We start from the raw sequence: 15,349 nt of genomic DNA, 5'->3' as shown, positions 1-15,349 counted from the left end.
GAACACACAATCTTAAAATTAAAATGAAAGATTCCGATTAGAACTTAAAATGATCCACACTGAGCTGAAAAAAAACCTTTAAGGTGAAATCAAGAATGTTTATCTCCAAAGAATCACATTAACAGACAATGTTAACAAAAAAGAGATGTGTACAGTAAAACGAGAAGATGATTCTGTTGAACTGAGGAAAATTAGAAGAACTTTTATTCTTCAAGGATGCATAAATGATTACGTTGGCCTGGATGTAGCTATCGAAAACGTATATCGTGGGACATTGGAGGCGGTTTTTCTGGTGGTATGAAATTGTATAGCCTATGCGTTTCCTCTGTGGATTGTAGGAAGGATCATTACATCCCGCCCCGGTAACGTGACATCACCAGGCAGAAGAACTGCCTTGTGCTGCTGGACTCCAAGAAAAACACACAACAGTTTAACACCGACGAGTGGCGGTCCTCACCTCTCTTCATGCAAATCAAGCAGCCATGACAAAATGGGAGATTAATCGACACGTTTAGGTATGTTTACTTGAAATTGTTGCTTATCTAAACAATTGTTCAACAGGGCTCAGTGCTCGAAGCTTCCAGTTGAATCGGGAATAACGTTGTAGATGTAATCCAACAGCGCCTGATGATGCTTCCGAGCCCGGTTACATCAACGCCGTTTTCTGTGAAGGATATACTGAAACTGGAGCAGCAATCTCGCCACCTTCAATCTCTGCATCCCGCGCAACACCACGCGCAACTGCATCCGGAACTGCAGGAGCGATTCCAGGCACCATCATCCTGTTTTCTCGGAGGTGGAGACAGCCCCGGCTTCTCAGACAACGACGAGAAGATGTCCTTTCTGAACTCTCTCTCCATGCAGGACAGTTTAGTGGAGAGCAGCCTTTCGCCTCCGATGTTCGTCCATCCGGCCCTGGGACACGTCGACACTAAACTTGAAGATGAACTTGAGGACCACGAAACGAGTGGGTGATTTGTGTTTTACAACTGAAGTGAATGAATTTGAAACTGGCTAGGAGATCGAATCGATCGAATAGTCTCTAAATACTGTAAGAGAGAGGGAGAAAGAAAGATTAAAAACGAGAAAAATTATTCAAAGTGCCATTGTATTTTTGATGAATAGTCTATAGTTGTGTTTTTTAACAAATATTAAATATTGCATGAATCATACATCTTAACATATATATAAAACTAACTTTAATTAGGTTATTTGCACTGCAAAATGCGTAAATTAGGACTACCACACTTTTTGAAAAGTACACTAGCTTTTGAAAAGAAAAAAAAATCATTCTGTTTTGTGATTGCATAAAAGAGCAGTTTTGAGGTAGGCCTATTTTATGCGTCTTCGATGCAAGGCACCTCGTAAAAGTATGTAATTATGATAAAGCTATACAATTATCATAAAGCTGTATTATTTATGCAATGTTTAATGTAAATATTGCATGCTATGACACTTTTGATCACTTTCGTACTTTCTATAGATCTAACCCGTACATAAACATATATAGGCCTATATGCATAATATATAATAACATTGACTGACCACTTGTTTACTGTTTATGTATTGCACTACATAATTAAATGACTCATCTACTGACCGCTGCACAATATGCACTCGTATGTTCTCCTGTTTATATAAGTCCTGTTGGTTGATCTTACAATACTATGCACTATAACATTTTATTTTATTTTATTGCTAATCCAATTAAAATTGTAGTTTTATTTTATTTCTGAGAAGAAGAAAAAAAAACCCAACTGTCTGATTTTCTATCTGCAAGGATGTAAAAGTGACAGAAACTGTTGCTAAAGGCCTACATCCAGACTCACCGAAATGACTCACAGAAATGCTTCTGTGAATTACGTGAAGTGAGAGTTAACCGAGTTAGCTCTGTGTATTTTGTGTCTCCTGGTTTTCTAGAGAGCTGCGGTGCCATCATCAGATCCCAGGAGTGCGAGGGAGAGGCGCATTCGGACACGGAGCGAGCGCAGCGGCAGAGGACGCGCAGGAAGCCGCGGGTTCTCTTCAGCCAGGCGCAGGTCTTCGAGCTCGAGCGGCGCTTCAAGCAGCAGCGCTATTTATCGGCTCCCGAGAGAGAACATTTGGCTAGTACCCTGAAACTGACATCGACGCAGGTCAAAATCTGGTTCCAGAACCGCAGATACAAATGCAAGCGACAGCGTCAAGACAAAACACTGGAAATGGCAGGACACCATCACCCGCCGCCGCCCAGGAGAGTGGCGGTGCCGGTCCTAGTCCGGGATGGCAAACCGTGTTTAACGGGATCACAGAGTTACAACGCCACTTACGCGGTGAACCCAGGCCCCTACACATATAACGGCTACTCGTCTTATAATAACGCCGCTTACACAAACCCTTACAGCTGTACATATCCCAGCCTTCCTCCTCTCCCAGCAAACACATCCACTAATGCGCTGATGAGCATGAGTCTGAACAACCTCGGAACATATTCCCAACCTCAGACATCACAAGGGACACCCGTGTCCGCGTGCCAAGGGACTCTGCAGGGTATTCGGGCATGGTAGTGCCATTGCAACCCACTCGTCTGTATATAAATGGCAACTTTACAATATTAGCACACAGTTAGCCATGTTTTATAGGCCTAGGGTCCTGTATAGTCTACCTTTTCAGTATAAACTTGAGTGAATTTCTTCTAGCAACCCTTCCATGATGGCTGAACGAATGCATATGAATATTCATAGCAATTTTTGACCACCTATTTGGACGACATATTCCCTGAACATTTGCCGGTCCAACTTTAGACTGGCACCATGGTTTCAGAGACAGCTGTTTTCTCATTCATTGCACTTATCGATGAAAAACGTATTACCTAAGAAATGTTACGAATATTGACAACGGTGTGTGTAATTTTGTGCAAACCTACATTGTAAAAATAAAAACAGTAAACTTTATTTTTAAAAGGTGATACTAAAATATTTACCATTTGATACACGGGACATATAAGAATCTATACATTTAAAAAACTTGGAAAAAGTGGGAAAAAAAGAGTGTGACTAATTTAAATCGTAGACATACAATTCAAGACGCAAAAAAAGTTTTAATAAGAGGTGGAAAATTTCAGAGAGAGAAAAAACAAAACAATATAAGCAATAACCTACAAGCCAAAATACTATTTTTTTTTTTATATCAATTTATAATGTTTCGTTCAATAAACAGTTCTAAAATAAAGTCATCTTAAATAAATTTGCTTTATTTTACTATAGGTTACGTTTAATTATCCATGCATGCTTATTCATATTCAGAACAATAATTCGAATTTCTCAAGTCTCACAAGCACATTCGTTATAACGATATAGATTCGGACGTCTCATAAATTAATTACGTCTACATTTAAACTCATCTTTCGCTTTTAATTCCCAGTTTTTTAAAGACAAAAGGGTCACAAAATTAACGACAATTACCTGATTTTTTGGAAAGCAAATACATAATATACTATGGCAAAGAATAAAACGTTTTGGTCAAAACCGCTTTAAATCGATACTTTAATCCATGCAATAGCCTACTCCGATTTTACACGACAGACAAGAAGTTAAACGTTTATATAGGCCTATTTTGATTGCGTTTGAAATATGAAATATTTTTAATAATTTCACACCTGCAATTGGTTTAAAATACATTCATAAATAAGCACTGTTAGCAAGGGAGATTTATCTCACTCTCTCCCTATTTGTTCTTCTTCCAATGGCAGGTTTCAATCTTCTCTATATTCATTGCATGCTGATATACGATGTAATTGAATAGCCTATAATCACACACATCTTGTTTAATCGCATTATAAGCGTTTATCTCGTGTGTGTGTGTGTGTGTGTGTGTGTGTAGGCTATATATTTCCCTGCAAATCACTTTAAGGTATGCAACCTTTATAAAAGTATGAATTATATTAAACATTACTTCAATAAAACCTGTTAATTCGGATACTACATGGAATTATTATTATTATAATATTATCTAAAAATATTTTCGCACTTAGCAATTTTCGAGTTGTCGAAAAAACTCCTTCGATATTGTTAGCCTAAGCATCTTTTGACCTGACAGTTCCTATAATGACAATATATAACCATATAAAATAGTAAAATAATAAAACACATCATTCAAATTTAGAAAAGAAAAGAAATGGCCTGCTTCAGATACTGTATTTCAATTCCTGACTACATAATTCATCATTTTGATTTCGTAACAAACATAAAGCTTTGATTGAAACAAGTATATGTTCGTCCATTACGCACGGCGTAACTCGTTTATCCTTCAGCCCATTCACGGTTTCACCAGAGCTCCCACTCTAATAATGAAGATTAATAGAAAGGTAAACAGAGTCATCGGGGGTTTGTATCTACTAATAGCAAGGAAGAACAGCTCCCCTCGCTACTGCAAGGCCATTGGACATACCTGCTGTCAGGGTAAGTGGCCCAGACACTTCAATGTAAATACTCATGGCGACAGAGCGGCGATGCCTCAGGATGAGCCGCTATAGAGAGTGCTCGACGACAGATATGAATCTATAGAGAGGATTTCTGGACGAATATCAGCACAGGGTGTGGTTAGGACCCCTAAACAAGAGTGTCATAGGCCAAATATTGGTAGTTGCATGGCCATTTCTGATGACTATAGGCTAAAACCCGTTGGCTTGACCACATATGGTTAAAATATTATAAATGCATTTATAATAGTTTTAGAATTCAGAAATGTATCACTGTCATATACTAAAATATCAGTAGTCCTAAATCAAGGAGGTACTAAGGAGGAAAATATCTACAGTATATGGACTGGTTATCTGTGGGGAGATAAAAAAAAGGAAGGAAAAAAGATGATTACGCACACAATAATTATTTCAAGAGAACATGAGGTCAAAGATATAAGGCCACATGAATTCATCTTCAACTGCAAAGAGGGCAAACAAGGAGAACATAAAGTAAATAAGCTAATACATTAAAGTGATGACAATTAGGCTATTGAAACCAAGGGCTAATGCAAACAAAAGAGAGAATGTGTGATGAATTCAGCTGCATAAGCATAAATCACAGCATCTGAATGGTTTGCTTTCATATGTTGATCTCAAACATCACAATCTGAATGATGTAACCAATGAACAACACATTTAGTAAGGAGGAAAGATATATGCAGATAAAGAGTTATTAACAGGTCTTAATTGTGTCACAAATCTCAAGGTGATAAATGGCATATCTTAAGAGAAATCCACAAAGGTTGAGTACTACAGCTTTGGGTGTTATCGTAAATGTAATTTATACTGTCAGCATCTTTACACTGAGAGGTCAGGGTGGAAAGCACCCCCTGCTGGTCACATCATATCCGTCCTCCAAACGCACATTCTTTATCCAAAACATAAAGACAGTTTTAATATATGAAGACCTGTCGAGATTCTCGTTCTTTCAAGGACCTGAGAATATGATACAAAATACAAAATGAAATAAAACTGATATCTGAAAAGAAGAGAAATAAACTTGGCCACTGAATCTGATGTGTAACCTCTGACCTGATGAATTAGATTGTTTCAAAAACATTTACAACATTTCAGACCTCCCAATATGGTGATATGGCTTACTCAACATAAACAACAGTAGAGTAATATTTATTTGGTTGACCGGTCGTGGAAGTGCAAACAAAAGAAAAGCATCCTGCTAAAAGTTGTTTTAAAACTGGTTTAAACATGAACCACTTTGCACCAAATATATACAAGCGCACCGAGTTTTTGTATTTTTGTTTTTATACAAATATCTTGAAAACAATATAGCTTGCCCAACCTAATTTAACCTTGTTGAGCATCAGAATCTATAGTTTGGAATAGGGTGAGTGAAAAACACTCAGTGAAAGGTAGGCTACAAATATACAATATGTCACTGTATGCATCAAATAGACTATTTACAACCTTAAGAAAACAGAAAATCAAGCCCATGCATGGCACCACTGCCACTCTCTTGTTTCATGCATAACAGTAAGCTATCATAATAAAAACGCTGTCTTTATCTGACTGCATGAAATTATGTCGTCACATAGAATTATTGTTTTTTTCTTTTTACGAATGCTGGAAGATTGAAAATTCTGAAAACTTTAGGAACATAGCCTAGACTAGTTTCATTGGCTGCTCAAACACACAGCAGAACATCAGCTGGCCACATGGAGGCGCTGCAATTGTGTTCTTGAAAACACAAACAATAGCTTTGAGAAACATTTCCAACAAGATGAGATTTACTTCATAATGTCACACAGTCGAAAAACCCACATTCACTGGAACGTCTCTGTAAACTATTAGTGTGCTTATTCTGCATAACTCATTAGAAAACCAGCCAGGAACCGAGAGAGATTTCACAAAACATCTGCATGAGTTATACATATTACAGACAGGATCAAGAGCATTACACAAGACATTTGAATTGAAATTACTGTAAGTAAATGCTTACAAATAAGCATTTAGGCCTACAAAAAAAATGCATATAAAGAAAAAACATTTAAAACTACATGCTTGAATTCAAGATGCAAAAGTAAAATCCCATTGCTAATTAAATATATAAATAAATCATGTTTGAGTCAGGCTATATTTAAGCTCTTTACATTAGCATACTTGATAGCTAGTGTGAGCTAATACAAGTAGTCTGAAAGAACAGACAATAACGTTTGAATTTGACAAAAGAGAAAAGCAGAAGAAAAAATGCTTCAGTTCTCCAGACGAAAAACTTAAATACAGCCTCGTATTTTGAGCTTCATGTGTTTTAGAATTGAAATGAAGAACCTAACAAGTAGCTACATATATAATACCCAATAACACAGCTAATGTAATACACATAAAAAATAAATAGACTACTGGGTGAAACGGTATTGCATCAGATCAGATCAGATACAAAAGCTTGAATCACAAGCAAATAATCTGATGAATTCTAGTTATCAAATATGTTTACTTTATGCGTCTAAACAACACAAAAGTTGAACATTGAAAATAACGAACAAAGCATTAAATATTAAGTGCTGGGTGTAAGATGTACACAGGCTATACAAAAACGCAGCTTATTTTTTAATGTATTTTTAAATGTTTAGCGTTACCTTTGAACATATATGACCCCCACCGATATGCCATATAGGCATTTAATATAGCCTATTTGGCCATTGACGTGACATGCATTTTTTTTTTTTTTTTTGGTCAGTTCAGGATAGTCTACATCAAATAGGCCTATGCAAAAAAAAACAATCAAATATACAACTCTTATAATAACAATGCATCGTGATTTTACCACTTGAATTCAATAACAGCCTTTTTTAATGTCAAAAAAAAAAAAAAAAAAAAAAGCCGTGACAAAAAAAGAGAAATGTTAGCATAAGTTGTTTGACATAATTTGTCAAAATTTTGTCAGCTGAATCAGAGTCAGTGCGGCGTAACCAGCATGCGGGAAACCATTTTTGCTGTCCTTTGACAAAATAATCATAATATAGAGAGGTTTTCCTTTAGACCTTCACGACTCTGTGTCAAGACAATTACGTTTTTTCTTAATATTGTCAGATATGTTGACCATATTAAATAAAAGACGCGTTTTCTGGTCGAATGGAGTAGATCTTTGCTTATATTGAAAAGTGTTTGAAAATGTTTCTAAAAATGATGATTAAGTCGGAGAAAAGGTTTTAGTATCCTATAACGACTTTAAATGTAAGAGGTTCATTTATTTATTTAGAAAATGCCATAAGGGTTAAAAAAAAAAACGTAAGAAATACAAATAACGCATATTGCCTACAGCTATGTTTTAAAAGATTTTTCCCTTTTATAGTCTCAGACATTCTTGTTTGTCATCGAAAAATGTCTTCAAACTCAACAGAGCCAGTAAGAGCATGTGGTAGTAAACAGATTTCGATGGGTAGTCTATTCAATTCTACACGTCTAGAGGGAGGAGCGAAATGCTCCAGCAAGCCCATTGGCAACGCGTCTGGAAAGGAAAGAGAGGAACTGATGCACACATGACATTTTCGGACACTTTGCTCGTTGATTGGGTCTGGAGACGTTTTGCCGCAATTAAATGACACGCAAAGAGGAAACCAATTACACTGCGGACTAATTCACCGCCATGAAAGCGCAGGAGCTTCCCAGATAAAAGCGCAAAACTGCAGGCCATCGGAAACTGACGAGCGGGTTACATAGGTTATGTTTTAAATGGCGAATACCCGCACCTCCTTTTCCATTCACAACATATTAAACCGAGGACTTGCTAGCGAGAAAAATTCCGGTCTTGTTGAGGAATACGCAGAAGAGCAGGAGACGCGGGATTGTTCAAGCTCTTCTCTGCCGGTGGAGACCGCCGGAGCTGAGAGCATCTCTTCCTGTGTGCTCGTGCTGGACTCCTCATCCTCCGACCAGCATTCATGTGAGGAAGGATCAACAGGAGGAGAAGACAATTCACTAGAAAGACGGCACGGTGAGCCATTAAGACAACTTCTTATACGCGGAGACCGGGAAAACACTTTGCTACCACACGTGTGTCAAACTTGGCAAATATTCCCATATTTGTCTGCCACAGATGAATACAGTTTAGAAAAACTTATGTGTAAATTAACGTGCTGTTGTCAGTAGGCTACCTATCATTTTAGACACTGTGCACTAATTTATTATGGTAAAAAAACACCTTTCCCCCAAAAAATATTTATTATGCATCACTCAAATTCAGCTTCAAAATTTTAATTAAAAACTGCACACATATAAGCAATTTAAATGCAATTAGAAACATTTATATAAATACATAACACAGAATAATCTCTAACGTGGAAATGCGTGTGTTTGTCGCAATTGTGACAAATACTGCTTATATACAAGCTTATAAATAATCTTATTTTATTTAGTTTTTGTGGGTACGATATAACAAAATTAAACGACAGAAATGCTAATTCACATGATACAAGTTCCGTCATTTATCCTGATCACGAATCTGTAAGACAATTATACTTTCTTAGGGTAAATTAAATTACATGGTATCATCAATGTGTTCTTTTTAATAATATTTGAATAATGCTTATTAATAATAACATGCAAACCATCTTTTAATAAAAACAGATAAGGTGTAAAAACAAATACACACAGACATGGTTTATGATTCTTAATTGTTAACCTATATTTTATGCATTTTGTATTAGTTTGCAATTTTATTTTAAAGCAAAAAAGTGACCATTTTGAATTAAAGTGTTTCAATTTAACTGGGGGTGGCATAATTAAGTATTTGATTACAACAATAAATGCATTTACAACATTTAAAATATTCATGTTTTGAATTTTAGAAATACAGAAATACACATTTTTGAATTTAAAAAAAACAGCACTTGACACTAATTTACACTTGTTTATATACCAGAGTAATATATCAAAGTTTAAGACAAAATCCAGAGGTAAAGAAGCTCAAATAAAAAAGCACTGCCCTTGTCTCCTTTCAGAGAATTACAATGCAGAATTTCTCACCGCATGCTTTAAAGTAAATATCTCCTCAAATACACATCAATTCACATTATAGTCCTATGAAGCTCTTAACAGTCACTCGTCAGTATTATACAACTATTTTAAGATTTTATTTTTCATATCGGCTTCTGTATGTAACACAAAGGTCTCTGATTTTCTAAAGCTGTTTTTATCCATCCATACAGATCACAACAAGGAGCAAGAGAAACCACAGAGCTGCAGCTTTGAAGAGAACAACCCCAAATCGAGCAAAAAAAGGTCACGGGCAGCGTTTTCGCATGCACAGGTGTACGAGCTGGAGCGGCGCTTTAACCTGCAGAGGTACCTGTCCGGCCCAGAGCGGGCTGACCTGGCAGGAGCACTCAAACTGACCGAGACACAGGTGAAGATCTGGTTCCAAAACAGAAGATACAAAACTAAACGGCGACAAATGGCAGCCGAGCTCGCAACAACTCCCACGACAACCCTGGCAAAGAGAGTGGCAGTGAAAGTACTGGTGAGAAACGACCAGAGGCAATACAACACCGAGGAGCTGCCCAGTCCGTCTGTTCCTCCATTATACCAGTCGTTCCCTTACTATCCTTACATGTTCTGCTTCCAGCCGTGGATCTCAGGAAACACTTTAAGTGGTGGCCTGTATTGATTTACCGGAGATGTAGCATCATGTGGAAAGTGACTGTGGAGACACAAACAGTAAAAATAAAGCCAAAGAGTTTACAAAACTGCTATTCCTCCGTGGAAACTATAATAAACTATGACCATGAAACCAAAAGAGGAATATGATATACTGATATTCACTATCAATCATTTCTGTTATGATCATTAAGCCAAAGCAAAGACAATTCACTCAAACGAGTTTCTATCATTTGTAGTTATATCTGTCTTTTTTTAATGTTGTAATGCATATGGACAAATATGCACACTTGAAATATCAAACTAAAAAGTGGTATCTGCAAACAAATGATGCTTATACTTTTTGATGCTATTTTCACTAGATACATGTTTTGACAAAGTCAGAAAGTGTCTAATAATTTGAAACCTAGCAATCTTGCGTTTGTAAGATGTTTCGCATTATTGTGCTTTCCAATTTTTCTGTTTAATATTTTTTATAATGCAAAGGCATTCATGCTTTTAAGCGCTGCTTAAGTGTTAAAATGCTGTAAATGCTTTGGAGTGTGTTTAGCTAGTTTAAAGAGTATTTCTGTTAGCATTTGTCACTGATTAAAGTTCTTGTTTATTTCCATCACAATGGAAAATACAATCTATAGTGCACTAAGTCTTATAATGTGTCAACTGCTTTAATTCAATGCCTAAACCCAGTCTCAAAGTCACTGTATTGAATAGAAAAATACAGGTTTAAAAAAAAAAGAAGAATCAAACTATCATGTGTCTTGAGACAAACTAACCGCAAAAGCAGAAAGCTTAAAGTGGGTTTGTCAACACAACAGAGATAAATGCCTTAAAGGCAATCATTTAAGAGGAAGTACTCGTCAAAAGATTCTTTGTAAATAGGTCTATCATACAGATAAAAGCCAATGAAAACATTAATGAAAACGGTAACTTTAAAGTAATAATTGTATTAAATTTTAGATGAACCAACACCATAATGAATGCACAAATATAAAAAGTGAGCCAATCTGGCATTAGAAAGAAGTTAGCTATAATCTGCCCTGTCTCTGACCTCGCATGCAAGACTGTGCCGTACATTTTCATGAAGAACAACAAAGTCGGTCAGGCTGTTTTGAAAAGTCTGCAGTCCTGTGTTTGAGAAGTACAGTATCAATGTAAGGTCAAAACACGTTTACAAATGAAGTGTTGTTTACGTGCCAAATAACATGCGTTTAAAAAGGGTTTATATGACATTATTCAACAGCAAACTGAACAAAAAACATAAAAATTATGATATAAAAATTTGTTTTTCTTTCTTTCTCCAATATCAATCGCTTATATATTAATGAAATATCTAAAATACTGAAATACAATACAATGCATGATTGTGATTTGTTTTGTAATTTACAAGCAATTTCTGAGTGAATTTTGTTTTACACAATTTATTTTTTCAGTGCCCTAGTTAAAATAATATACTAAAATTTATTTGAAATACATAGATTTTTATTAATTTACATTTATTTTGTACTTTTGGTATACTAACCTGGTATACTTTAAGTGGAACAACTAATTTTGTGCTTAATTGCGCAGAAGTAGGTCCAAATAAATATATGCTTACTTCAGGTACACTTTAAACATCTTGCATTAAATTACACAGAGATCATACAATCCTTATTAATAGTGATATTAAAACACATTTTGGGCATTGTGCAATAAAGAAATACTCCAAAAAAAAGTTTAATTAGCATTTTATATCAGTAAGTCTTAAGTGATATGCCAATAAATATGTAAATGGATTTGAACTATATTTAGCATGAAATAAATGTATTTTTAATAAAAAATGGCATAGGATTTTTTTTTTTTTACTAGGGTGGAAAGCAGATCATTTTGGAATACGTTAATAAATTAATTCATATTTAGCCAATTAATTTAGCCAGGCCATTAACTGTAATGAATATCTGAAGCGTTCAGGTAAGGATGTTGAGATGCGTGTTATTCCACATGACTGAGGCTGTGCTGGCTCTCACACACACCCAAGAAATGTTGGGGGTGAGAAATATAATTCTATTTCACCAATCACAATATAAAGCAGTACACATGAGTTTAAGCAGCCCTTTCGTGATATCTGCATGATTCAGATACTGTCAATAGACCATGTCTATGTTGCACAACAGAGTCTGGCTAAAGCCCAGAGCACATTAATCATATGTGTTTGAGGAGACAACACCCTCATAAAGGCAAGAGAAAGGAGGTTCAGTATCACAAAAACACAGCATCCATCTGCAAACACACTCTCTGAGACCTGCATCCACTACAGCAATGTTTTTAAACACAGTCAATCCATATTCATGGATGAAATCATAGTAAGATACCATGTCTTGATCATTTTGTGAGAGCCATTTGAGAGCAAAACACGGATTTCCGTTCCCAATCCAATAACAGAGTGTAGAAAGAAAATAATTAAAGTGCACTAAAATATACTTTTATGCCACCTGTGTACCATCAGTACAGAGTTACCTATTCGTGGATAAACGTTTACTATAACGAAATGCAAAAATGCTAGTAAATAAAATGCTTTAAAATACTTGAAAAGCCTACTTTTCAAAATGATTCAAATCGCTTAATGATGATGGCCTTTATAAGCACAAGGCCTACAGTGCTCAAGACGTGAACAGGAATTAGTGCACAGTTGAGCACCATATGGATGTCTGTGTTTATACAAAAAAATGTATAGTGAAAAAGTATGTAAACACAGTTTTTGAGTAGAGCAGACGATTCGTGCAGACTAGAGTGAGCAGGCTTATAAACCCTCACAAAGACAACAAAAGTGGATGGGAGAGTTCGCCCACTACATGCTCATTATTACCTGCTACGACAAAACCCTCAGCAATTAAGCCTCACATTGACAGAGAAAAAAGACTCAAATTGTTATTTCACTCTGACATTCATCTGTGAGGAGATTAAAATAGGTGAGACAAAGAAATGATTCAAATTACATCAACCATGAGTTGGACCCTCCCAGTTCATCTAAAGCAGTACAAAGAGTCTGTCTTCATTGAGGACACTGATTGAGGGATTTTACACAAAGAGCTGTACGTACTTCCAGAATGTCACACAATTTCCTTGATGAGCAATAAAAAAGAATCAGAGATTAATTACTTAGAATTTTTTTTTTTGTATAGAGCATAAAACTACAGTATAGAAGCTTGTTTCTGGAACAATTATAAAAAAATAATCAAGGTAATTAGAATGTTTTATCTCACAATTCTTACTGTTTCTTAGAATTCTGAGAATAAAGAATGTGAATTGTAAGATAAACTTGCAATTCTGAGGAGAAAAGTCGGAACTGTGAGATTTAAACTCGCAATTGTGAAAAAAGTCAGCATTAAGATAAAAAGTAAAAATCTTTTTTTTTTTTATTCTATGAAAAAAAAAAAATTGCGAGATGTAAACTCAGAATTGTGAGAAAAAAAGTCAGAATTCTCTTACAATTCTGACCTTTTCTTAGAATTGCGAGTTTATGCAATTCTGACTTTTTTTTTATCGGAATTGTGAAAAAAAAAAATCACAATTGTGAGATATAAAATCAGAATATATTTTTATATCTCAGATTGTAATCTAAAAAGTTAGTTACTTTTTTTTAAATTCCATGGCTGAAATAAGCTTTAATAAAAAGCAGATTATTTATTTCAATATGTAGGTTTAATGCTCATAGTAAAACCTGATAAGTTAAGAATACTCAAAACATTTGAGGAAACAAACTCAATTTTTTAAGGTATAGAGCTTAAATTGTTTATGACAAGTGGGACGGGGCTAAGAGCAATGTGAGCCAAGCCTGTCTTCCATTATCCCACCCCACTCATCATAATGATAATTATATGCAACTTGTTTTCTTAAATAACACATTCATTCAGATCTTAAAGTGATAAGTTGACTTAAATTAAAAATAAATTGAGCAAACCCGTTGACTTAAAATTTTTAAGTAAAAAAAAGTTAAGTGAATTGTCAAGTTCACTTAACTTATTTTTTAAAATTATTACTTACTTAAAAAATTTTAAGGCAACGGGTTTCCTCAAATTTTTTTAACTTAAGTCAACTTATTACTTTTTACAGTGAGGAAATTTTAAGGCAACAGGTTTCCTCAACTTTTTAAGTTAAGACAACTTATCACTTTTTACAGTGTTAAGTGCTAATTAGCAACAGTACACTGGCATATGCTAATGTAGTCTTCTATAAGACTCACAACACTTGCATGCAAATAGTCAAACAACATGCAGCATATATAATCTTTAAGTTTTGCTGTCTATCCTCGACCTAACCACAGGCTCTACTCTTCACCACAAACGTAACACTACAAAACCAACATAATAGAAACATATGTAAATCCTAACATAACAACATTTAAGTACTAATTTATGTCTCTCTCTGTTAATCTTGTGCAAAACCTCATAAAATAACACTTAATTCTTACATTGTACATTACATTGTATTATTTTCCTTGTTGTCTGATGCAAAGCATGCTGGTAACTAGAAAACTCAATCATTTTAAGTTTACCTTATTATAACGACATTTTGAGTTTACAGAACTTATTTCAATTAAGTCCAATTAACATTCATTATTATTTGAGTGGAAGTAACTCATTCCATTTAATTCATTTCACTGTTCGGTCTTACAGTGCATCTTAAAAGGCATAATTTTATTTTTGCACAATTAGTGTCACTGAAAAGAAATGGCAAAAGTAATTTTTCCCTACACTCCCCTAATTCTGTAATTAAAAATTAATACATAGTCCCACCCAGTGTTGGGTAAGTTACTTTCAAAAAGTAATTAATTACGGTTACTAATTACTTCATCAATGTACTTTACTAATTACTCTGTCTGAAATGTAACTTAGTTACTCAATAATTAACTTAATTATTCAAATCGCTAATTAGGCTACATCTTAAAATCCATATAAACCTTAATAGAAATTAAACTCTTTATTCTTTCAATTTGATAGAATAGTTTAAAATAGTTTAGAACATAGAATAGTTTAGCCTTTTAGCTTTAAAACTTTTTTAATAACAAATTTAACCTTCTTTGGTTAACAATAGTAATACTCTGCAAAATATCTAAATAACAAAAAAGCTTAAAAGTTAAACAATACATTTCAGTTTGGCAAGATGTTCAGGAAAAGCCCAACTAGTAAAACCTGTACAGGTTTATGTAAAGATAGCACATTAACCAATAAGAATAAATGACAGAAATTATTTTCTCTG

At 34.9% G+C, this 15,349-nt stretch overlaps 2 protein-coding genes across 2 annotated transcripts; both read left to right on the top strand.

Annotated features, from left to right (window-relative positions):
* Positions 1–378: 378 nt before the first annotated feature.
* LOC306884180 (homeobox protein Nkx-2.3-like) lies at positions 379–2,938 on the top strand. The gene is made up of 3 exons (XM_079439902.1): positions 379–515; positions 622–967; positions 1,921–2,938. The coding sequence occupies exons 2-3, from the start codon at positions 628–630 to the stop codon at positions 2,544–2,546; spliced, it is 966 nt and encodes a 321-aa protein (XP_079296028.1). The 5' UTR covers positions 379–515; positions 622–627; the 3' UTR covers positions 2,547–2,938.
* Positions 2,939–7,971: 5,033 nt separating this feature from the next.
* LOC306884177 (homeobox protein zampogna-like) lies at positions 7,972–10,752 on the top strand. The gene is made up of 2 exons (XM_079439899.1): positions 7,972–8,453; positions 9,667–10,752. The coding sequence occupies exons 1-2, from the start codon at positions 8,192–8,194 to the stop codon at positions 10,122–10,124; spliced, it is 720 nt and encodes a 239-aa protein (XP_079296025.1). The 5' UTR covers positions 7,972–8,191; the 3' UTR covers positions 10,125–10,752.
* The last annotated feature ends 4,597 nt before the right edge of the window (positions 10,753–15,349 follow it).

Source organism: Barbus barbus, assembly GCF_936440315.1.
Source record: "Barbus barbus genome assembly, chromosome: 18".
NCBI lineage: Eukaryota > Metazoa > Chordata > Actinopteri > Cypriniformes > Cyprinidae > Barbus > Barbus barbus.
This window is presented reverse-complemented; position numbering and strand designations above follow the sequence as displayed.